Raw genomic sequence first — 25,962 nt, 5'->3', positions numbered from 1 at the left:
GTAAGTTGTTCAGAGACAGACACATCTCATTTCTGTGGATATGAAGGGAGAGTGAGTAAGTTGTTCAGAGACAGACACATCTCATTTCTGTGGATATGAAGGGAGAGTGAGTAAGTTGTTCAGAGACAGACACATCTCATTTCTGTGGATATGAAGGGAGAGTGAGTAAGTTGTTCAGAGACAGACACAAATAAAGGAGAAAATACTGCTGCTTTTTTAAACTATTAATTCACCCACTAACTTGATTTCTGTCTCTCCTCTCTTCTTTCTCTCTATTCGTTCCTGCTACCCACTTCTCTCAATCCATCCTCTCTCCTTTACACCCTTCTCTTGTTCAACTACTTTCCATTTCTCTCTCTGTGTCTTTGTCTCTCTCTTTGTCTCTGTCTTTGTCTCTGTCTTTGTCTCTCTCTTTGTCTCTCTCTTTGTCTCTGTCTTTGTCTCTCTCTTTGTCTCTGTATTTGTCTCTCTCTTTGTCTCTCTTTGTCTCTGTCTTTGTCTCTCTCTTTGTCTCTGTCTTTGTCTCTGTCTTTGTCTCTCTCTTTGTCTCTCTCTTTGTCTCTCTCTTTGTCTCTGTCTTTGTCTCTCTCTTTGTCTCTGTCTTTGTCTCTGTCTTTGTCTCTCTCTTTGTCTCTCTCTTTGTCTCTCTCTTTGTCTCTGTCTTTGTCTCTCTCTTTGTCTCTGTCTTTGTCTCTCTCTTTGTCTCTCTCTTTGTCTCTGTCTTTGTCTCTCTCTTTGTCTCTGTCTTTGTCTCTGTCTTTGTCTCTCTCTTTGTCTCTGTCTTTGTCTCTCTCTTTGTCTCTGTCTTTGTCTCTCTCTTTGTCTCTGTCTTTGTCTCTCTATTTGTCGCTCTCTTTGTCTCTGTCTTTGTCTCTCTCTTTGTCTCTCTCTTTGTCTCTGTCTTTGTCTCTCTCTTTGTCTCTGTCTTTGTCTCTGTCTTTGTCTCTGTTTTTGTCTCTCTCTTTGTCTCTGTCTTTGTCTCTCTCTTTGTCTCTCTCTTTGTCTCTGTCTTTGTCTCTGTTTTTGTCTCTCTCTTTGTCTCTGTCTTTGTCTCTGTTTTTGTCTCTCTCTTTGTCTCTGTCTTTGTCTCTCTCTTTGTCTCTCTCTTTGTCTCTGTCTTTGTCTCTGTCTTTGTCTCTGTTTTTGTCTCTCTCTTTATCTCTGTCTTTGTCTCTCTCTTTGTCTCTGTCTTTGTCTCTGTCTTTGTCTCTCTCTTTGTCTCTCTCTTTGTCTCTGTCTTTGTCTCTCTCTTTGTCTCTGTCTTTGTCTCTGTCTTTGTCTCTCTCTTTGTCTCTCTCTTTGTCTCTGTCTTTGTCTCTCTCTTTGTCTCTGTCTTTGTCTCTCTCTTTGTCTCTCTCTTTGTCTCTGTCTTTGTCTCTGTCTTTGTCTCTCTCTTTGTCTCTCTCTTTGTCTCTGTCTTTGTCTCTCTCTTTGTCTCTGTCTCTCTCTTTGTCTCTCTCTTTGTCTCTCTCTTTGTCTCTCTCGTTGTCTCTCTCTTTCTCTCAATTCAATTCAATTTGCTTTATTGGCATGACGTAACAATGTACATATTGCCAAAGCTTATTTTGGATATTTACAATATAAAAATGAGCATCAAAATGGTCAACGGGACAACAGTAACAACAATAACCAAGTGTCAAAATAACCCATTGTCAAGATCTCTCTCTCTCTCTAGTGAACGGGAATCCGACCAGTCAGCTGTCCACTCCTGGCTCGGGGAAATCTCCAAGCCCCTCCCCTTCCGGCCCTGCTTCAGACCTCAGACCACGCAGGGTAAGACAACACACACAGACAGACAGACATACAGACAGAAAGAGAGACAGACAGACCCCCCCCCCCCCTCCCCATTCTCTATAACACACCTCTTCTATGTTCTCAGGAAAACAACAAGGCCCAGTCTACAGCCTAGAGTCACTAGAGAACGGAGAAACTACAAATCCCACAATCCTTAGAGTTACAGAAGGGCCCGACCTTTTGACCTGTCACGCTGCTGCTTCAGGAATTCTGGAAATTCACGTTACAATTCCAATGATATTAGTTCCTTGACTGTTTCTCCCCATGTTGATGGTTTGTCAGTAGTCTCTTGACGTTGTGGAGATCTCGATGACGGAGAGGTTTCTGCCTTCGGTAGTGGGACACGCCTTACGTAGTGCAGTACTCTCAGTCACTTATCTCCTTTGGATACTTCCCGTATAGCCAGATAGTGACCGAAAGGTAGTGCACTATTTAGGGAATAGGGTGCCATGTGACATCTAGCCACGGATACTGTGCTAGAATGTACTGTAACAGGAGCATGCAACTCAAGTGGAAGAATGACTGCGTACACAATTCGCAACCTTTTCCCTACATAGGGCACTGTGTCCGGGTGCTATTTTGGATACGGCCAATGTGATTCTCTAAGAAATGAGGGAAGACCTGCAGTTGAAAGTCTGTGATGCTGCGCGTTGGTAATTCAGCCACAGACACTAATGAGGTTTTAATGCTGTCCTCAATCCCAGGCCTTCCTCTTTCACTGCAGCGCTTTCCTTTGTGTGTGTGTGTGTGTTTGTGTGTGTGTGTGTGTGTGTGTGTGTGTGTGTGTGACGTGCAGAGTTTGAATGATATGGTCAGGCATGAGTAATCGATCGTGGAATCTGGCCCTCAAGCCTACTAAACAATTAGTCGATTAGGATGACCCACTCTCCTCTACCCTCATCCTCTTTCCTACTTTCCTCTACTCTCCTCTCCAGAGAAACACACACACATATGCTGTAGCATGAATGTAGAGCCCTAAACACTATCTCACAGCCCCTCTCACCTTTACTGAATGTAGAGCCCTAAACGCTGTCTCACCTTTACTGAATGTAGGGCCCTAAACGCTGTCTCACCTTTACTGAATCTAGAGCCCTAAACGCTGTCTCACATTTACTGAATGTAGAGCCCTAAATGCTGTCTCACCTTTATTGAATGTTGAGCCCTAAACGCTGTCTCACAGCCCCTCTCACCTTTACTGAATGTAGAGCCCTAAACGCTGTCTCACCTTTACTGAATGTAGAGCCCTAAACGCTGTCTCACCTTTACTGAATGTAGAGCCCTAAACGCTGTCTCACCTTTACTGAATGTAGAGCCCTAAACGCTGTATCACCTTTACTGAATGTAGAGCCCTAAACGCTGTCTCACAGCCCCTCTGACCTTTACTGAATGTAGAGCCCTAAACGCTGTCTCACCTTTACTGAATGTAGAGCCCTAAATGCTGTCTCACCTTTACTGAATGTAGAGCCCTAAACGCTGTCTCACCTTTACTGAATGTAGAGCCCTAAACGCTGTCTCACCTTTACTGAATGTAGAGCCCTAAAAGCTGTCTCACCTTTACTGAATGTAGAGCCCTAAACGCTGTCTCACAGCCCCTCTCACCTTTACTGAATGTAGAGCCCTAAACACTGTCTCACAGCCCCTCTCACCTTTACTGAATGTAGAGCCCTAAACGCTGTCTCACCTTTACTGAATGTAGAGCCCTAAACGCTGTCTCACCTTTACTGAATGTTCCAACAGCTAACAGCTGTACTCTCTCACCTCTCTCTCTCTCTCTCTCTCTCTCTCTCTCTCTCTCTCTCTCTCTCTCTCTCTCTCTCTCTCTCTCTCTCTCTCTCTCTCTCTCTCTCTCTCTCTCTCTCTCTCTCTCTCTCTCTCTCTCTCTCTCTCTCTCTCTCTCACTCACTCACTCACTCACTCACTCACTCACTCACTCACTCACACACACACACACACACACACACACACACACACACACACACACACACACACACACACACACACACACACACACACACACACACACACACACACACACACACACACACACACACACACGCTGTGGTCAGTCAATGATCAGCCAACCAAGGAATGACTGAGGATCCTATTGGATTGTCAGTTAGGACTCCATAGTACTTTTGTTCAATGAGTAAAGAAGATGAATCCCCATTAGTCAGCCAGTTATCTTCCAGCCTCCCATTGGTCAGCAAGTGTTTCCAGATCAGTGCAGGTGAAGGAGAGATCAACGAAAGGAGACAAGGAGAGGAAACCACTCTAGACTATTGAGATGCACCCCACTGACTGTCTGTTCTAATTTTCACTCCTGACTAAATACTTGAAATTTAAAGGAACATTTCAGTTTTTCAACTTCATATTCATCTCTAGCACCACCCCTACATCAACATGTGAAAATTGTGCATTTTTTAGCTACCAGTACTCATCAGATAAGCACTAGTGAGAGAACGTTGCTACAACTATCTCTCTGGGTGTTCTGAGTTGGCCTCATAATATCACTTATTCAAATGTTCAGGCTTAGTGAATCAGGAGAGTTGGAGTGTATTTCTGGGCTGGAGATTATTATTCAGTTTCCTTTGTGTTGCTGTGACACCCTGTAAGACTTGGGAGCATAGCTGTGCTGAGAAATAGAGGGTCACAGATTATTATAGCCCACCTCTCTCTCTCTCTCTCTCTCTCTCTCTCTCTCTCTCTCTTTCTCTCTTAATGTCTCTCTCTCTCTCCCCTCTATGCTCTCCCCCTCTCTCCTCCCCTCCCCTCTCTCCCCTCCCTCTCTCTCCAATTTGGTATTAATCTTCACAGAGTCAGTATATGATATTCCATCAGTAGCTCTCTGTCTCTAGCTGAACTCTAGCAGACCGTCTGACCGTCCACTCATATTGAGGTTGTTTATTAGGTTAGCTACATTATATAGAGTTCAGTGCGTTCCTGGGTACAGACAAGAACGTGTATTTTTAGCAGGTCTCTCTCTCTCTGTCTCTCTCTCTCTCTCTGTCTCTCTCTCTCTCTCTCTCTCTCTCTCTCTCTCTAACTACATTATATAGAGTTCAGTGTGTTCCTGGGTACAGACAAGAATGTGTATTTTTAGTAGGTATCTCTGTGTCTCTAAATGCTGAGAGAACAGTACCCTCCCACACATGCACTGGCTCTATAGCCCTGAACAGTAGTTTACTGCCATGTCCACTGGTAAACCATATGACCTGCTCACATTATGCAGGATCACTTTCAGACTAATGGCTTTTCCCTTCCAGCCACTCAGGGATGGATTATACTGTGTGTTGCCTCATCTACATGGTCTGGTAGTTTATTATGGAGCCTTGCAGCTACTTGGTTAAGTGGGTTACATGTAGAATATAGCAGTTCAGTACAGTACAGTGGTATGGTTCAGTACAGTACAGTGGTATAGTACAGTACAGTGGTATAGTTCAGTACAGTACAGTGGTATAGTTCAGTACAGTGGTATGGTTCAGTACAGTACAGTGGTATAGTTCAGTACAGTACAGTGGTATAGTTCAGTACAGTGGTATGGTTCAGTACAGTACAGTGGTATGGTTCAGTACAGTGGTATGGTTCAGTACAGTACAGTGGTATGGTTCAGTACAGTACAGTGGTATGGTTCAGTACAGTACAGTGGTATGGTTCAGTACAGTGGTATAGTTCAGTACAGTACAGTGGTATGGTTCAGTACAGTACAGTGGTATGGTTCAGTACAGTACAGTGGTATGGTTCAGTACAGTACAGTGGTATAGTTCAGTACAGTGGTATAGTTCAGTACAGTACAGTGGTATGGTTCAGTACAGTGGTATGGTTCAGTACAGTGGTATAGTTCAGTTCAGTACAGTGGTATAGTTCAGTACAGTACAGTGGTATAGTTCAGTACAGTGGTATGGTTCAGTACAGTACAGTGGTATGGTTCAGTACAGTGGTATAGTTCAGTACAGTACAGTGGTATAGTTCAGTACAGTACAGTGGTATAGTTCAGTACAGTGGTATGGTTCAGTACAGTACAGTGGTATGGTTCAGTACAGTGGTATGGTTCAGTACAGTACAGTGGTATGGTTCAGTACAGTACAGTGGTATGGTTCAGTACAGTACAGTGGTATAGTTCAGTACAGTACAGTGGTATGGTTCAGTTCAGAACAGTGGTATGGTTCAGTACAGTACAGTGGTATGGTTCAGTACAGTACAGTGGTATACAGTGGTATGGTCAGTACAGTACAGTGGTATGGTTCAGTACAGTACAGCGGTATGGTTCAGTACAGTACAGTGGTATGGTTCAATACAGTGGTATGGTTCAGTACAGTACAGTGGTATGGTTCAGTACAGTACAGTGGTATGGTTCAGTTCTGTCCAGCAGTATGGTTCAGTACAGCGGTATGGTTCAGTACAATACAGCAGTATGGTTCAGTACAATACAGCAGTATGGTTCAGTACAGTACAGTGGTATGGTTCAGTTCTGTCCAGCAGTATGGTTCAGTACAGTGTTTGGTTCAGTACAGTACAGTGGTATGGTTCAGTACAGTACAGCGATATGGTTCAGTACAATACAGCAGTATGGTTCAGTTCTGTCCAGCAGTATGGTTCAGTACAGTGGTATGGTTCAGTACAGTACAGTGGTATGGTTCAGTTCAGAACAGTGGTATGGTTCAGTACAGTACAGTGGTATGGTTCAGTTCAGAACAGTGGTATGGTTCAGTACAATACAGTGGTATGGTTCAGTACAGTACAGCGGTATGGTTCAGTACAATACAGCAGTATGGTTCAGTTCTGTCCAGCAGTATGGTTCAGTACAGTGGTATGGTTCAGTACAGTACAGTGGTATGGTTCAGTTCAGAACAGTGGTATGGTTCAGTACAGTACAGTGGTATGGTTCAGTTCAGAAAACAGTGGTATGGTTCAGTACAATACAGTGGTATGGTTCAGTACAGAACAGTGGTATGGTTCAGTACAGTACAGCAGTATGGTTCAGTAGAATACAGTGGTATGGTTCAGTACAGTACAGTGGTATGGTTCAGTTCAGAACAGTGGTATGGTTCAGTACAGTACAGTGGTATGGTTCAATTCAGAACAGTGGTATGGTTCAGTACAATACAGTGGTATGGTTCAGTACAGTACAGTGGTATGGTTCAGTTCAGAACAGTGGTATGGTTCAGTACAGTACAGTGGTATGGTTCAGTTCAGAACAGTGGTATGGTTCAGTACAATACAGTGGTATGGTTCAGTACAGTACAGTGGTATGGTTCAGTACAGTACAGCGGTATGGTTCAGTACAATACAGCAGTATGGTTCAGTTCTGTCCAGCAGTATGGTTCAGTACAGTGGTATGGTTCAGTACAGTACAGTGGTATGGTTCAGTTCAGAACAGTGGTATGGTTCAGTACAGTACAGTGGTATGGTTCAGTTCAGAAAACAGTGGTATGGTTCAGTACAATACAGTGGTATGGTTCAGTACAGAACAGTGGTATGGTTCAGTACAGTACAGCAGTATGGTTCAGTAGAATACAGTGGTATGGTTCAGTACAGTACAGTGGTATGGTTCAGTTCAGAACAGTGGTATGGTTCAGTACAGTACAGTGGTATGGTTCAATTCAGAACAGTGGTATGGTTCAGTACAATACAGTGGTATGGTTCAGTACAGAACAGTGGTATGGTTCAGTACAGAACAGTGGTATGGTTCAGTACAGTACAGCAGTATGGTTCAGTAGAATACAGCAGTATGGTTCAGTACATATGGTTCAGTACAATACAGCAGTATAATTCAGCACAATAGTTATTTCCCTCTTTCCTCTCTCCCCTATTAATCTCTCCCACTCCTCTCTCCCCTTTCCATCTCTCCCTCTCCATCTCTCTATCTCTCCTTCTCCCTCTGCTTCTCTCCCCTCTCCCCTCTCTATCTCTCCCTGTCCTCTCTCCAGCTCTCCCTCTCCTCTCTCCTCTCTCCATCCCACCCGCTCCTTTCTCCTCTCTCCCCTCTCCATCTCTCTCTCTCCTCTCCCATCTCTCCCTCTGATATCTCCCTCTCCCCTCTCCATCTCTCCCTCATTCCTCTCTCCCATCTCCATCTCTCTCTCTCTCCTCTCCATCTCTCCCTCTCCATCTCTCCCTCTACCTCTCTCCTCTCTCCCATGTCCATCTCTCCCTCTCTCCTCTCCATCTCTCCCTCTCTCCTCTCTCCCTCTCCATCTCTCCCTCTCTCCTCTCTCCCTCTCCATCTCTCCCTCTCTCCTCTCTCCCTCTCCTCTCTCCCTCTCCATCTCTCCCTCTCCTTCTCTCCCCTCTCCACTTCTCCATCTCCCACTTCTTTTTCGTCCCTCTTTTTCTCTCTTTACCCTCATTCTCTCCCACTATCCTTCACTTTCTCCCCATGTCTCCCCTTCCTCTCTTTCTCTCCTACACCTATCTTTCTCTCTCCCTCTTTCTCTCTGGCTCACAGGAAATTGTTGGTTTTGTCTGTGTCACACACACGGTATAATATTCTTGCGGTTGCTGGTTAATCCAGTGTGATTTGTTTTTAATCCTCTCAGAGCTGAACGTTGCTCTATAAACTACAAGACTGGTTTCTCTTTAAACTACAAGACTGGTTTCTCTTTAAACTACAAGACTGGTTTCTCTTTACACTACAAGACTGGTTTCTCTATAAACTACAAGACTGGTTTCTCTATAAACTACAAGACTGGTTTCTCTATAAACTACAAGACTGGTTTCTCTATAAACTACAAGACTGGTTTCTCTATAAACTACAAGACTGGTTTCTCTATAAACTACAAGACTGGTTTCTCTATAAATTACAAGACTGGTTTCTCTTTAAACTACAAGACTGGTTTCTCTATAAACTACAAGACTGGTTTCTCTATAAACTACAAGACTGGTTTCTCTATAAACTACAAGACTGGTTTCTCTATAAACTACAAGACTGGTTTCTCTTTAAACTACAAGACTGGTTTCTCTATAAACTACAAGACTGGTTTCTCTTTAAACTACAAGACTGGTTTCTCTATAAACTACAAGACTGGTTTCTCTTTAAACTACAAGACTGGTTTATCTTTAAACTACAAGACTGGTTTCTCTATAAACTACAAGACTGGTTTCTCTTTACACTACAAGACTGTTTTTTTCTGTTCTCTTCTACTCAGAACTGCTTTCCTTCTGGACTCTTGAGAGGAAAATACACTTTAGTTAACATGTGTGAGTTGGAATGCCATTGTATTGCAGTATCTCACTCTCTCATCCTCCCCTCTCTCTCTCTCTCTCCCTCTGTCCATTCTTCAGTCTCTCCTCAGTCATGTGTCAGTGTATCATCACCTAGAACACCATCCATTGAGTTGCATCCTCCTCTCATTCTGTTTGGTTATTTACATCTGTACAGGTGCCTAACCAGGTGTCTAACCAGGTGTCTAACCAGGTGCGTAACCAGGTGCGTAACCAGGTGTCTAACCAGGTGCGTAACCATGTACCTAACCAGGTGCGTAACCAGGTGTCTAACCAGGTGCGTAACCAGGTGCCTAACCAGGTGCGTAACCAGGTGCGTAACCAGGTGTGTAACCAGGTGTCTAACCAGGTGTCTAACCAGGTGTCTAACCAGGTGCGTAACCAGGTGTGTAACCAGGTGTCTAACCAGGTGCGTAACCAGGTGTGTAACCAGGTGTCTAACCAGGTGTCTAACCAGGTGCGTAACCAGGTGTGTAACCAGGTGTCTAACCAGGTGCGTAACCAGGTGCCTAACCAGGTGCGTAACCAGGTGTGTAAACAGGTGTCTAACCATGTGCGTAACCAGGTGTGTAACCAGGTGCGTAACCAGATAAATGTGGAGCTGAAATCCACCTACACATTTGTGTGTTCTTGTTGTTCTTGCATCTGTGACTTTGTGTACATGTCTTCATCCACAATGTATCACAATAGATGTTGTTGTTTGTCTTTTATTGTAATGATGAAGCAATGAGAGAAACAGCAAACCAGAGACAATCGCTCTTTCCAATCTCTCTCTCCCTCCAATCTCTCTCCCTCCAATCTCTCTCCCTCAATCTCTCTCTCCCCCCAATCTCTCTCTCCCTCCAATCTCTCTCTCCCTCCAATCTCTCTCCCTCCAATCTCTCTCTCCCTCTAATCTCTCTCTCCCTCCAATGTCTCTCCCTCCAATCTCTCTCTCCCCCCAATCTCTCTCTCCCTCCAATCTCTCTCTCCCTCCAATCTCTCTCCCTCCAATCTCTCTCTCCCTCCAATCTCTCTCCCTCCAATCTCTCTCCCTCCAATCTCTCTCTCCCTCCAATCTCTCTCTCCCTCCAATCTCTCTCTCCCTCCAATCTCTCTCTCCCTCCAATCTCGCTCTCCCTCCAATCTCTCTCTCCCTCCAATCTCTCTCCCTCCAATCTCTCTCTCCCTCCAATCTCGCTCTCCCTCCAATCTCTCTCTCCCTCCAATCTCTCTCTCCCTCCAATCTCTCTCTCCCTCCAATCTCTCTCTCCCTCCAATCTCTCTCTCCCTCCAATCTCTCTCCCTCCAATCTCGCTCTCCCTCCAATCTCTCTCTCCCTCCAATCTCTCTCCCTCCAATCTCTCTCTCCCTCCAATCTCGCTCTCCCTCCAATCTCTCTCTCCCTCCAATCTCTCTCTCCCTCCAATCTCTCTCTCCCTCCAATCTCTCTCTCCCTCCAATCTCTCTCTCCCTCCAATCTCTCTCCCTCCAATCTCGCTCTCCCTCCAATCTCTCTCTCCCTCCAATCTCTCTCTCTCCCTCCAATCTCTCTCTCCCTCCAATCTCGCTCTCCCTCCAATCTCTCTCTCCCTCCAATCTCTCTCTCCCTCCAATCTCTCTCTCCCTCTCTCTCTCGCAATTTAAATGTTCTCTCTTTCAATTTCAATTTTCTCTCTTTTTCTTTTTTGAATTTGACAGAGAGAAAATTGAAATTGAAATTGAGAGTCAGGAGAGAGAGAGAATTTACAGTACCAGTCAAACGTTTGGACACACCTACTCATTCTTTATCTTCAAAGTAGCTAACCTTTGCCTTGATGACAGCTTTGCACAAGCTTGGCATTCTCTCAACCAGCTTCATGAGGAAGTCACCTGGAATGCATTTTCAACAGTCTTGAAGGATTTCCCACATATGCTGAGAACTTGTTGGCTGAAAAGGAAATGACAAGATGATAAAGAACATAAAGAAAAACCCTTGAATGAGTAGGTGTGTCCAAACGTTTGTCTGGTACTGTAGTATATATTCTCTCTCTATCTCTTTCTCTTTTCTTTCCCTCTTGTCTCTTTCATCTAGTGTCTTGGTTTGCTGCGATCTCTGTTGTCCATGTATTTTTATTTTCTTTGTCGATTTTTTTCTCTCTCTGATGTCATTTAATTTCCATGTGATTTTATTTCCTGACCATTATCATTGATCATTATCATTGTTCGTTATCATTGTCCATGTTGTGTCCCTGTCAAGACGGCTCTATGTTTGTTCTAGAAGGTGTTATTTAATCCCCGGTCCTGGGGACCCAAAGAGGTTTCTTCCCTAGCGTACCTGGAGACCCAAAGAGGTTTCTTCCCTAGCGTACCTGGAGACCCAAAGAGGTTTCTTCCCTAGCGTACTAACACACCTGATTCAACTAATCAACTAATCACCGTTAGTTAATCAGGTGTGTCAACAACTTTTGGGTTACCAGGACCAGGATTTTTGAAACAATGGTTTATAGTTTGGGAGGGGTGTAAACATTGTGCATACAGTATCGTTGTCTCTCCATATTCATTCCCTAACAGTATTATTTCATGCATTCTTAGATCACAGGTATTATTATGATGAGTTATTATATCGTTTGTATTAAATACATCAACCTACATCAACAGTCAGATTTGTCTCAGTCTTTCCCAGAATTTCGAACCAAGTAGAATTACTTTCCCAGTGTGTGTGTGTGTGTGTGTGTGTGTGTGTGTGTGTGTGTGTGTGTGTGTGTGTCTCCTAGGAGTTCCTGGCTGAGTGTTTCAGTGAGATAGTGGTGAAACCGAAAAGTAATTTTGTTGTTCCTCTCATCATCTCTCCTAAAGCAGGATATTCCTTTCCTCCTTCTGCAAATAAGTCTCCTCACGCACACACACACACACACACACACACACACACACACACACACACACACACACACACACACACACACACACACACACACACACACACACACACACACACACACACACACACACACACACACACACACACACACACACACACACACACACACATCCAGTAAATCTGCATGAAATAATATGTATGTATTTATTTTGAGTTGTAATATTAATTTATGCTGGATTCTGTTTTTCTTCTCCACTCCTCTACCTGTAGATGTAGGTCCTTTAATAAACATGTCCTGTAATAAAACCCATCGATCAGATCACTTATTGATCTGTTGGGCTGTGTTCCGAATGTCCCTCTATTCCCTATGTCGGGGTGTTCCATTTACGTCATCACGGAGCATGTTGGACAGGAAGTTCATCATGACGCTGTGCTTTCTGGGATACTTCTGGCACAGGACACCAGCTGAAACACACACACACACACACCCAGCAGTCAGGTGATAGTAGAAATACCCTAATTTGGAAATAGATTAAAGTAGTTGTGGTTTGTTTAAAATATGCAGAATGATCCTATAGGCTATAGTAAACTTTCTAATGGCTTTATGTAAGGGATAGGGTGTCATTTGAAACGTAGCTTTGTGTGTGTACTGTGGGACAGTAACTGTAGTCTGAGCAGCGGTAGTTTCACTCATAGGTAGTTGATTGTCATCACAGTCTTGTGCTTATAGTCCTAGTTGTTTTACTAGTTTATTGAGCAGTGATCAGTGCACTCTTCGGGAAATAGGTTCTTCGACTGTTCCCATAGGAGAACCCTTTTTGGTTCCAGGTAGAACCCATTTCAGTTCCATGTAGAACATGGAACCCAAAAGGGTTCTACCTGGAACCCAGAGGGTTCCTACCTAGAACCAAAAAGGGTTATTCACAGAATTATCCTATGGGGACAGGTAATGAAAGGTTTTAGGTTCTAGATTGATTTTTTTGTTGCTAAGGGTGTTTTCACAATTGGTCTATTTCAGGCAATTTTTGTAAACTCAGTGCGGTTTGTTGATTTTTTTGTGTGCGATGTGAACACTCCAATGGAACTCAGACCTCTCAAAGAGCCCCCGAAGCAAACCGAACTGAGACCATCTCGAGAGGTGGTCTGAGTTCGGTTAGCTTGAATTCCACGGTCTAGTTCCCTTTGTTACGGCAATGGGAACACAAATCTCCCCAGGTTTGTTTGTAGTGAGAAGACAATATAATTGGTGAGAGTCACAACATTGGGTAGCAGCCTACATTTTTCAATTGGGTGTACAATTTTCAATTACATAATTATTTAATCTGCTGTTATTCTTCTGCTATTTATTCTGTTACCAATAATATACTAATGTTAATAGTATCTTCTGATTACAATAATTATGTCTCATATTTGAACTAAATGCAATCTATAAGCTTCCAAAATATAAGTAGATTCTATCTGTCTGTCTGTCTGTCTGTCTGTCTGTCTGTCTGTCTGTCTGTCTGTCTGTCTGTCTGTCTGTCTAAAACATTCTGATGGAATTACTTGTCCTGCACTTTGTGAAAACACAGAGTGCATTGAGTGAATGTTTGGAAAAAGATCTAGGTTCCTTTCTAAACATAGCATTGTGAATGCAAAGAAGACTCGGTCCACAAAATAGGTTAAATGAACTGGTAAAGAGTTGAGTCCTCATTCAAAGACAAGGGCAGTGTGAATACAAAGAGAACCAAGTTTTTTTGCTTTTTTGCCCCAGAGATAACTTTAAAGAGGACTGAGATTGTTTATTTTTAAGAGGATTATAAAGTGCTTTCTGAAAGTATTCAGACCCCTTACCTTTTTCCACATTTTGTTACGTTACAGCCTTATTCTATAATGGATTAAATAAAATAAAAAAAATCCTCAGGAAACACAACACCCCGTAATGACAATGTGAAAACAGTTTTTTTCCCCAATTTTAGCAAATTTAGTAACAATAAAAAACAGAAATACCGCATTGAAGGTCCCCAAGAACACTGTGGCCTCCATCATTATTAAATGGAAGAAGTTTGGAACCACCAAGATTCTTCCTAGAGGTGGCCACCCGGCAAAACTGAGCAATTGGGGGAGAAGGGAGGTGACAGCATCATGCTGTGGGGATGTTTTTCAGCGGCAGGGACTGGGAGACTAGTCAGGATTGAGGAAAAGTTGAACAGAGTATAGTACATAGAGATCCTTGATGAAAACTTGCTCCAGAGCGCTCAGGACTTCAGACTGGGGCGAAGGTTCACCTTCCAACAGGCCAACATCCTTAAGCACACAGCCAAGACAACGGAGGAGTGGCTTCGGGACAAGTCTCTGATTGTCCTTGAGTGGCCCAGCCAGAGCCCGGACTTGAACCCGATCGAACATCTCTGGAAAGATCTGAAAATAGCTGTGCAGTGAAGCTCACCATCCAACCTGACAGAGCTTGAGAGAATCTGCAGATAAGAATTGGAGAAACTCCCCAAATACAGGTGTGCCAAGCTAGTAGCGTCATACCCAAGAAGACTCAATGCTGTAATCGCTGCCAAAGGTGCTTCAACAAAGTACTGAGTAAAGAGTCTGAATACTTATGTAAATGTGGTATATCTTTGTTTTTATTATAAATTTGCACAAATTTCTAAAAACCTGGTTTTGCTTGGTCATTACGGGGTATTGTGTGTAGATTGATGAGGATAATTTTTTTTTTGTAATCTATTTTAGATTAAGGCTGTAACCTAATAAAATGTGTAAAAAGTCAAGGGTTCTAAATACTTTCGCACTGTATGTGAATACACCCTAAGAGTTAGGTTGTGTGTCAGGTGTAGCCCAGAATAGTCTTGGGATGCATGCCAAATGACACCCTATTCCCTATCTAGTGCACTACTTTTGACCAGGACCCAGCACTATCGGTATCACGTTTCAAGGTCAGTCCCAGATACAGACAACGTCGAATTAACAACAGTTTATTAATCCAACAGGGGCAGGCAAAGGGCTGTGAGATATGGGTTTAACTCTGGACACATAAAAGGTGAGTTGTATACCAAGGGTACGGGGCAACAGAACTCTGGACACATAAAAGGTGAGTTGCACCAAGGGTACGGGGCAACAGAACTCTGGACACATGAAAGGTGAGTTGTACCAAGGGTACGGGGCAACAGAACTCTGGACACATAAAAGGTGAGTTGTACCAAGGGTATGGGGCAACAGAACTCTGGACACATGAAAGGTGAGTTGTATACCAAGGGTACGGGGCAACAGAACTCTGGACACATAAAAGGTGAGCTGTACCAAGGGTATGGGGCAACAGAACTCTGGACACATAAAAGGTGAGTTGTATACCAAGGGTACGGGGCAACAGAACTCTGGACACATAAAAGGTGAGTTGTACCAAGGGTACGGGGCAACAGAACTCTGGACACATAAAAGGTGAGCTGTACCAAGGGTATGGAGCAACAGAACTCTGGACACATAAAAGGTGGGTTGTATACCAAGGGTACGGGGCAACAGAACTCTGGACACATAAAAGGTGAGTTGTATACCAAGGGTACGGAGCAACAGAAGACAAACAGCAGAGGGGATAATAATTTTAGAGATGGGAAACGGGAAGATAAACCGGGGGGAGAGTTTGTGGGATTTCACATGGAGGGGCAGATCCCGGGTGGATAGCTATACCTTCTACCCGAGACCATACAGGGGAGCTGGGGTTCGATGGTGATCCGCTTGTCGTCGATACCTGGACACTCTAATGGCAATTGACATAGTGGCAGAGCAGGGAAGGGTGTTGTGGGTGTATTCCACCCACACAAGCTGCTGGTTCCAGATGGTGGGGTTGGCGGAGATCATGCAGTGCAGAGTAGTCTCGAAGTCCTGGTTGGCTCGCTCCGACTGGCCATTGGACTGGGGGTGGAACCCAAAGGAAAGGCTGGCCGACGGCCCAATGAGGGTGCAGAATGCCTTCCAGAACCGGGAAGAAAACTGAGGACCTCCCGGACCTGTTTCCCTGAGTGCCGTCACCGGGTCTCGGGCTCCGGGGTGGTAACTGTGGGGCTATAGCGGCGAGACAGGGCATCCGGCTTGGACCCCAGCCGGTAAGAGAGGGAAAAGTTGAACTGTGTAAACAGCAGGGTTTGCCTGGAGTTGAGGCGCTTGGCGGCGTGGAGATACTCCAGGTTTTTGTGGTCCGCCCCTTCCAGCCAGTGCTTCCATTCCTCCAACTCCATCTTCACCGCGAGAAGCTCTCGATTCCCCACATTGTATTCCCTTTCAGTGGCGTTGAGGCGGTGGGAGAAGAAGGTGCAGGGATGCAGCTTCAGATCCAGGGCAGAACGTTTGGACAGGACACGCCCCCACTCCGACATCCGAAGCATTGGCCTCCACCACGAACTGGCAGGATAGGTTCGGATAAACCAGGATGGGAGCAATGGTGAAACGGTGTTTAAGGTCCCGGAACGCCCGGTCAGCATCTGGAGACCACTTGAACAGAACCTTGAGAGTGGGTGCTGACACCTGGGAAGCCAGAGTGCTGTATCCCCGGATAAAACTGCGATAAAAGGTGGCAAACACCAGGAAACATTGCAGCTGCACCCTGGACATAGGCTGAGGCCAATCCACCACTGCTCTCACCTTCCCGGGATCCATCTGGACACTTCCCGCAGAGATGATGTAACCCAGAAAGGGGATGGTGGAGCGATGGAACTCGCACTTCTCCGACCTTCCCAAACAGCTTTCTCCAGAAGGCGTTGAAGAACCTGGGGGACGTGAAACATGTGTTCTTTGGTGGAGAGGGAGAAGACGAGGATGCCATCAAAGACAAACCGGATCAACATGTCACGTAGAACATCATTTACCAGAGCCTGAAACAAAGCAGGGGTGTTGGTGAGGCCAAAAGGCATGATACTAGATACTCATAGTGGTCGCTGTCCGTGTTGAAGGCGGTCTTCCACTCGTCCCCCTCTCGTATCTGCACGAGGTGGTATGCGTTCCGTAGATCCGGCTTGGAAAACACAGTGGTGCCCTGGAGCGGCTCGAAGGCCGAGGAAATTATTGGTAACTGTTCTTAACAGTAATGTCATTGAGTCCCTGGTAGTTAATGCACGGGCGCTGGGTCTTGTCCTTTTTCTCCACGAAGAAGAACCCTGAACCGGCGGGAGAGGAAGAGGGACGTATAAATCCTGCAGCTAGGGAGTCCCCAATGTAGGTCTCCATAGCCTTGGTCTCCGGTCTCGACAGAGAGTGCAGACGTCCCCGGGGCGGCGTGGTGGTAAGGAGAAGGTCAATCCCGCAGTCATAGGGTCAGTGCGGCAGAAGCGAAGTGGTCCAGGCCGCGGGGATGGTGGAGAGGTCCTGGGCACCTTCCGAGCCCCCAGGAAGACGTTCCGGGCAGGTTGCGCTGACTTCAGACAATGGGCGTGGCAGAACGGACTCCAGCCCATGATAGCACCCGTAGACCAGTTGATGAGGGGATTGTGTCACTGGAGCAAGGAGAATCCCAAAACTACTGAAATCTGAGTAGACTTGATGAGCAGAAATTGAATAGTCTCACTGTGATTCTCTGACAACCGTAGGTTGATGGGAGTGGTATTATAAGTGACCTGGCCTATAGAGCGCCCGTCCAGTGCTCTAATATCTATGGGAATGGAGAGGGGTTGAGTGGGGATGTTCAGCTCAGAAGCCAGAGTAGCGTCCAAAAAGATCTCTTCGGCCCCAGAGTCAATGAGGACCCGGAGAGATTTAGACTGGTTTCCCCACAGCAGAATGGCATGAAAAGGTGTGCGAGCAAGGGAAGCAGAAAAGTTCACCATATGGCCCACCAGAGTCCTCGCTCCTACCGGTAAGCCTGATCTTTTAAAGGACAAGAGGACACAAAATGACCAAGAGTCCCGCAATACAAATAATTTTTCATTTTGATCCTGTATTGGCATTCCGCTGGCGACAGCCCAACTCTGCCTAGTTGCATAGGCTCGGGAAGCGGTGACGCGGCCGGCTTCAGCGACTCTCGGGAGAGGTCAGGAAGCCTCGGGTTCTCTCGGCAACGGGACTTCCGGGATGACTCGGAGGCAAGGTGGAATCCCTGGAAGTGCGAACAAAATCTAATTTCCTCTCCCTCCGATACCATCGATACGGATGGTCAACGTGATGAGGGAATCGAGATCTGTAGGTAACCCCCGAGCAGCAAGCTCGTCCTTGACCTCCTCCACGACACCATGCAGGAACATATCAAACAGCGCTTCCTGGTTCCAAGCACTCTCTGCTGCCAATGTCGTGGAAATCCACCGCATAGTCTGCCACATTGCGGGAGTCCTGCCGAAGCTGGATTAGCTTCCGGGCATCTTCTCTTCCAAAGAACCGGGCAGCAAAAACCTTCTTCACCTCTCCCACGAACCCCTCCAGAGTACCGCATATGGCCAGCTGTTGTTCCCGTACAGCATTAGCCCAGGTGAGAACCCTCCTAGACACCAGCAGGATGAGATAGGCTATCTTGTAGCGATCTGAGGGGAAGGAGGAGGGCTGAAGCTCGAAGACGAGGGCACACTGAGCTAGAAACACCCAACAGGGGCTCAGCTCTCCACTGAAGCCTTCCGGGGGAGATAAGCAGGGGTCCCGAGAAGGTGGAGTGACCAATGAGATGGCACTGCTAACAGCTGAGTTACTGAGGGGCTGTGGGGTTACCACCGTGGTAGGTTGCCTCCCAGACAACCTGTGGAATTGCTCTAGCAAAATGTCCAACGCCCGGTCATGGCGTTCAGCCAAAATTCACACCCCCTCCATAAGGCCACGAAGCAATTCATTGTGCATACCAATGGTGGCTCCTTGGGAGGAGATCGGTCTGCTGGGCCAGTTCCTATTATCACGTTTCATAGGTAAGAATCAGATGCAGACAACGTCGAATTAACAGTTTATTAACAGTTTATTAATCCAACAAAGGCAGGCAAAAGACAGGTCAAGGGCAGGCAGGGGTCAGTAATCCAGATAGGTGGGGAAAGGGTACCATACGGCAGGCAGGCTCAGGGTCAGGGCAGGCAGAAAAGGTCAAAACCGGGAATCATCGAGAGACAGGACCTGAGGGAAAAGCGATGGTAGGCTTGACGAAACAAAACAAACTGGCAACAGATAAACAGAGAACCCAGGTATAAATACACAGGAGATAATGGGGAAGATGGGCGACACCCGGAGAGGGGTTGAGGCAAGTACAAAGACAGGTGAAACAGATCAGAGTGTGACAATGGGGGAATAGAGTCTTTTGGTTTCACCCTCTGTCTGTTGTAGCACCTCTCTCGAGACCTCTATCGACTAAACTACCTGCACTCACTTCTCTCTCTCGCTCTATTTCACTCTCTGTTTCTCTGTCTATTGCAGCACCTCTCTCCAGACCTCTATTGACAAAACTGCCTGCACTTGCTTCTCTCTCTCTCCACCACTTCTCTCTCTCTGGCACTCTCTGTTTCTCTCTCTCTCCCCCCCATCTCTCTCTTTATCCTTCCATCTCTGAGGAGAAGAAAACAGTAGGCTGAACCCCTAGCTCTCCCAACCTGGAGACAGGAAGGATATACAGTATGTTCTTATATGGGCGTTCTGGGCTTGCTGGAAGTGTCATAAGCGCTGCTCTCTTGAAATAGTTTCCATAGCAACAGTATTTTGTTCCCCTAAGTGTTGCTAGATAGCCTCTGCAGAGCAACTAAGAGTTGTGTTTTTCATATGACTGACCTCACTGACTGACTGTCTGACTGACTGAATCACTGACTGACTCACCAACTCACTGGCTGACTCACTGACTCACTCACTGATTCACTGACTGACTCGTTGGCTGACTGACTAAGTGACTAACTCACTGACTGACTGACTAACTCACTGACTGACTCACTTACTCACTGGCTGACTGATTCACTGACTGACTGACTAACTGACTGACTTACTCACTTACTCACTGACTTACTGACTTACTCACTGACTTACTGACTTACTCACTGACTTACTGACTTACTCACTGACTGACTGACTTACTCACTGACTGACTGACTTACTCACTGACTGACTGACATAACTCACTGGCTGACTGACTCACTGACTGACTGACTCACTGACTGACTGACTCACTGACTGACTGACTAAGTCTCTGACTGACTCACTGACTGACTGACTAAGTCTCTGACTGTCTCACTGACTCACTGACTGACTCACTGACTGACTGACTCACTGACTGACTAAGTCTCTGACTGACTCACTGACTGACTGACTAAGTCTCTGACTGACTCACTGACTGACTCACTGACTGACTCACTGACTCACTGACTGACTGACTCACTGACTGACTGACTGACTCACTGACTGACTGACTCACTGACTGACTGACTAAGTCTCTGACTGACTGACTGACTCACTGACTGACTAAGTCTCTGACTGACTCACTGACTGACTGACTAAGTCTCTGACTGACTCACTGACTGACTCACTGACTGACTCACTGACTCACTGACTGACTCACTGACTGACTGACTCACTGACTGACTGACTGACTCACTGACTGACTGACTCACTGACTGACTGACTAAGTCTCTGACTGACTCACTGACTCACTGACTGACTGACTAAGTCTCTGACTGACTCACTGACTCACTGACTGACTCACTGACTGACTGACTCACTGACTGACTGACTCACTCACTGACTGACTGACTGGCTCACTGACTGACTGACTTACTCACTGACTGACTTACTCACTGACAGACTGACTCACTGACTCACTGACTGACTGACTTACTCACTGGCTGACTGACTCACTGACTGACTGACTAAGTCTCTGACTGACTGACTGACTAAGTCTCTGACTGACTCACTGACTCACTGACTGACTCACTGACTGACTGACTCACTGACTGACTCACTGACTGACTCACTGACTGACTCACTGACTGACTGACTGACTGACTGACTGACTGACTAAGTCTCTGACTGACTCACTGACTGACTCACTGACTCACTGACTGACTCACTGACTCACTGACTCACTGTCTGACTGACTAAGTCTCTGACGGACTCACTGTCTGACTGACTGACCAGTTACATAACTACAGTACTACAGATATTGATTTTAGGAACACAAACAACAACAGGATGTTTATTTACTTAGTCCTTCCTGTCATATTTCATAACATCTGGGGTTTGATCAGGAAGGTGAAACATTGAATATGATCAACCTGAGAACCATACAGAACATTCCGGGTAGAAACACAACATACAGAACAGACAGACACATTCCTGGAATAGAAATGGCTTCCTGTCCTCATCTTCTGTCCTGCACTGACTTATTAGAGAAAACACCAGGAAAGGTAGGCGTCCTCCATGTAGCTTTCACCTGTCCTGTGTTGTTCAGATCAGAGGAAGACAGGAAGCTGATTGGGTCATTCTCAGTACGTCAATCATGAGGTATCTTCTAGAGTCAATCTGACAGTCTACCTTTAATAGAGTTGTAGTCTTCTCACACATGAGTCTGGTTTCTTGTTATTCTATCTCTCACAAGGATCCTCACCTAAGTGCCTCTTACGGACAGACAGAGAGGAGAGGGATAGGGTTGAGAAGGGTAGACAGAGAGAGGAGAGAAGACAGGGAGAGGAGGAGGAGAGATGAGGGTAGACAGAGAGAGGAGGAGGAGAGATGAGGGTAGACAGAGAGAGGATAGAAGACAGGGAGAGGAGGAGGAGAGATGAGGGTAGACAGGGAGAGGAGGAGAGATGAGGGTAGACAGAGAGAGGAGAGAAGACAAGGAGAGGAGGAGGAGAGATGAGGGGGAGGAGAGATGAGGGTAGACAGAGGGAGGAAAGAAGACAAGGAGAGGAGGAGAGATGAGGGTAGACAGAGAGAGGAGAGAAGACAGGGAGAGGAGGAGGAGAGATGAAGGTAGACAGAGTGGAGACTGGGAGAGGAGATGAAGAGATGAGGGTAGACAGAGAGAGGAGAGAAGACAGGGAGAGGAGGAGGAGAGATGAGGGTAGACAGAGAGGAGACTGAGAGAGGAGATGGAGAGATGAGGGTAGAGAGAGAGGAGAGAAGACAGTGACGTGACTTTCATTAATGTGATGACTGTTATTTATCGAATCCACCAACTATGTTTAATTGTTACCAGATTAAATTGATCATGTAACAATTAACTCATTAGGAATTTGGGGGCACCACTGGAGAAGTTGTTTATAGAGTTACCATCTCCCGAATTCAACTCTAAAAGATGTGTATGATATGTGTATACGTTTGCTATATATCGATAACAGTCACTTATTAATCATTACGTCATATCAGTCTCATTCTGAAAGTCGCAGACTTCTTGAATCCACAAGAACCCCAGCCCTTTTCTGTTCTACACAAATGGATTTAATTATGTATTTACTAACTAACTAAATAATAACACAGAATACACATGCACACTTACATGAGACAAAAGTCCCTAGTGGACTGACAAAATATGACGGCTTATTACACAGAGACGGAGAAGGGGGTGGGGAAAGTAGAGATGTAGAGGAAAAGGGACATTTATCGTGGATACATTCTAGAACTGTCCTCACATTAATCATATGCCTTTGCACATGAACTGCCACCCGTTTGGGTAAGAAATGCAATGTATTTACGTGTAGATGTCTTTGTACGTCTCTGTTGAAACCAATCAATCCTTCTATGGGAAGGGCTCGATGGGTGTAAGGCTCTAGTTGTCCACCAGAGGTCACAATGTCCTTCTTCATAGTTGTCTTGGTCTTGTGGTGGACTGTTCAAATAGAACAGATCTTCAGATGCACCAATGATTGTTTGAGATGGGATCTTCTCCTTCTTTTCTAGTCAAAGTTCTAGATCCCTTTACATGCACAGCTGCAGACTGTCACATGTTCCTGGTCTAGTGAGTTTATCTTCTTCACCTCGTGTTGAGTTTCAGAGTTTTTCAACCATTTCAACATGTAGCCACAGCTGCACGCTTTCTGGTCTGGGAGTTTCAACCATTTGTAACGTTTAGCTCACGCTTCACGTCTGCTGGTCTGCATATGAATACCTTCTATTGTCGAAAAGGGCGGTTAAATCACACTGACACGCTCTCCTAACTTCATTTATTTAACTATGATCTGGTTAGAAAACTAAAATCACATTCCTATCGTAACAAAAATAGTTTAATAGTTATTCATATTGTAGGAGAGAAGACAGGGAAACAGAGAGAGGAGCGAAGGGTAGCCTAGTGGTTAGAGCATTGGACTAGTAACCAGAAGGTTGCAAGATCAAACCCCCGAGCTGACAAGGTACAAATCTGTCGATCTGCCCCTGAACAGGCAGTTAACCCACTGTTCCTAGGCCGTCATTGAAAATAAGAATTTGTTCTTAACTGACTGGTCTAGTTAAATAAAGGTAACATTTAATTAACATCATATTGGATGAAAACTTAACAGCCAAAGGGGGTTTCCTTCCTAAGCTTCAGTATTTGGTTCATACAGTTTTTAATAACGTCACAAAATGAAAAGCAATATGACATTATTATTCTTTAGATCCCCACTGACCACTCTTAACATTCCTATCTTAGAAATATTGTTAGACAGAGAGAGGAGAGAAGACAGGGGGAGGAGGAGGAGAGATGAGGGTAGACAGAGAGAGGAGACGGGGAAAGGAGATGGAGAGATGAGCGTAGACAGAGAGAGGAGAGAAGACAAGGGGAGGAGGAGGAGAGATGAAGGTAGACAGGGAGAGGAGAGAAGACAGGGAGAGGAGGAGGAGAGATGAGCGTTGACAGAGAGAGGAGAGAAGGCAAGGGGAGGAGGAGGAGAGATGAAGGTAGACAGGGAGAGGAGAGAAGACAGGGAGAGGAGGAGGAGAGATGAAGGTAGACAGGGAGAGGAGAGAAGGCAAGGAGAGGAGGAGGAGAGATGAGTGTAGACAGGGAGAGGAGAGAAGACAAGGAGAGGAGGAGGAGAGATGAGTGTAGACAGAGAGAGGAGAGAAGACAAGGAGAGGAGGAGGAGAGATGAGGGTAGACAGAGAGAAGACAGGGAGAAGAGGAGGAGAGATGAGGGTAGACAGAGAGAGGAGAGAAGACAAGGAGAGGAGGAGTAGAGATGAGGGGTAGACGGAGAGAGGAGACGGGGAGAGGAGATGGAGAGATGAGCGTAGACATTAGCCCAATTCATACCTGGTTCTAACATGCGTCTGTTGCCTTGAGCTTGTCCACATTCTGAATGTGCCCACATTTGTCGACAGGTGTAGACAATCAAAAGATAAATCATGATGTAATTGTGATTAGATCTTCCTAAACACCTCCGGAGGTAGTTGAAGAACAGTATAGCCTTGAAGTGTAAAGGAATCCTCACAACGTATACAGTTTGCCAGCGCCACGTTGTTCTCTCCCTCTCAGTATAATCCCACGCATGTAGAAATAAATATATTTATGAAGAGATAACGACCCAAAAGAGGGTTCCCCGTTCCCGTGTCCAACGTCAGCTCAAAATCAAATATTTGAAAGCATCATACGAAAAGGCCAAGGACTGTAATACGTAGCAGGAGAGGGAACGGGAGAATCCAATGCCCAATTCATTCAGAGCTGGACACAGTATTTAGTGACCATACCACCACCAGCCCACTGTTTATTCTGGACAGTGATGTGACAATATTGAGGAAAAGTTTTTATAAACGGTTTTATAAACGTTGGACATGTGAATAGTCTAATTCAATTGATATCAGATAAGAAAATAATACTGTGATAAAATACAGTAACTTGCCTGTGGAAAAGTTTGAAAAGTCATTATACCTTGATATAAAGGTACAGGGGAACATTATACCTTGATATAAAGGTACAGAGGAACATTATACCTTGATATAAAGGTACAGGGGAACATTATACCTCCACATTATACCTTGATATAAAGGTACAGGGGAACATTATACCTTGATATAAAGGTACAGGGGAACATTATACCTTGATATAAAGGTACAGGGGAACATTATACCTCCACATTATACCTTGATATAAAGGTACAGGGGAACATTATACCTCTACATTATACCTTGATATAAAGGTACAGGGGAACATTATACCTTGATGTAAAGGTATAGGGGAACATTATACCTTGATCTAAAGGTACAGGGGACCATTATACCTTGATATAAAGGTACAGGGGAACATTATACCTCCACATTATACCTTGATATAAAGGTACAGGGGAACATTATACCTTGATATAAAGGTACAGGGGAACATTATACCTTGATATAAAGGTACAGGGGAACATTATACCTCCACATTATACCTTGATATAAAGGTACAGGGGAACATTATACCTCTACATTATACCTTGATATAAAGGTACAGGGGAACATTATACCTTGATGTAAAGGTATAGGGGAACATTATACCTTGATCTAAAGGTACAGGGGAACATTATACCTTGATATAAAGGTACAGGGGAACATTATACCTCCACATTATACCTTGATATAAAGGTACAGGGGAACATTATACCTTGATATAAAGGTACAGGGGAACATTATACCTTGATATAAAGGTACAGGGGAACATTATACCTCCACATTATACCTTGATATAAAGGTACAGGGGAACATTATACCTTGATATAAAGGTACAGGGGAACATTATACCTCTACATTATACCTTGATATAAAGGTACAGGGGAACATTATACCTTGATATAAAGGTACAGGGGAACATTATACCTTGATATAAAGGTACAGGGGAACATTATACCTTGATATAAAGGTACAGGGGAACATTATACCTCCACATTATACCTTGATATAAAGGTACAGGGGAACATTATAACTCCACATTATACCTTGATATAAAGGTACAGGGGAACATTATACCTCTACATTATACCTTGATATAAAGGTACAGGGGAACATTATACCTTGATATAAAGGTACAGGGGAACATTATACCTCCACATTATACCTTGATATAAAGGTACAGGGGAATATTATACCTCCACATTATACCTTGATATACAGGTACAGGGGAACATTATACCTTGATATAAAGGTACAGGAGAACATTATACCTTGATATAAAGGTACAGGAGAACATTATACCTCTACATTATACCTTGATATAAAGGTACAGGGGAACATTATAC

General features: G+C 45.0%; 1 protein-coding gene across 1 annotated transcript in view; it reads left to right on the top strand.

Moving 5' to 3' along the window:
• Positions 1-25,962, top strand: part of LOC139388376 (doublecortin-like kinase 1a) — a 276,508-nt gene that overhangs the window by 222,058 nt on the left and 28,488 nt on the right. The window contains exon 6 of the mRNA XM_071134993.1: positions 1,676-1,773. Within this exon, the coding sequence (XP_070991094.1) occupies positions 1,676-1,773 (98 nt within the window). The remainder of the gene's footprint in view (positions 1-1,675; positions 1,774-25,962) is intronic.

This window comes from Oncorhynchus clarkii, chromosome 29 (assembly GCF_045791955.1).
Source record: "Oncorhynchus clarkii lewisi isolate Uvic-CL-2024 chromosome 29, UVic_Ocla_1.0, whole genome shotgun sequence".
Classification (NCBI taxonomy): Eukaryota; Metazoa; Chordata; class Actinopteri; order Salmoniformes; family Salmonidae; genus Oncorhynchus; species Oncorhynchus clarkii.
This window is presented reverse-complemented; position numbering and strand designations above follow the sequence as displayed.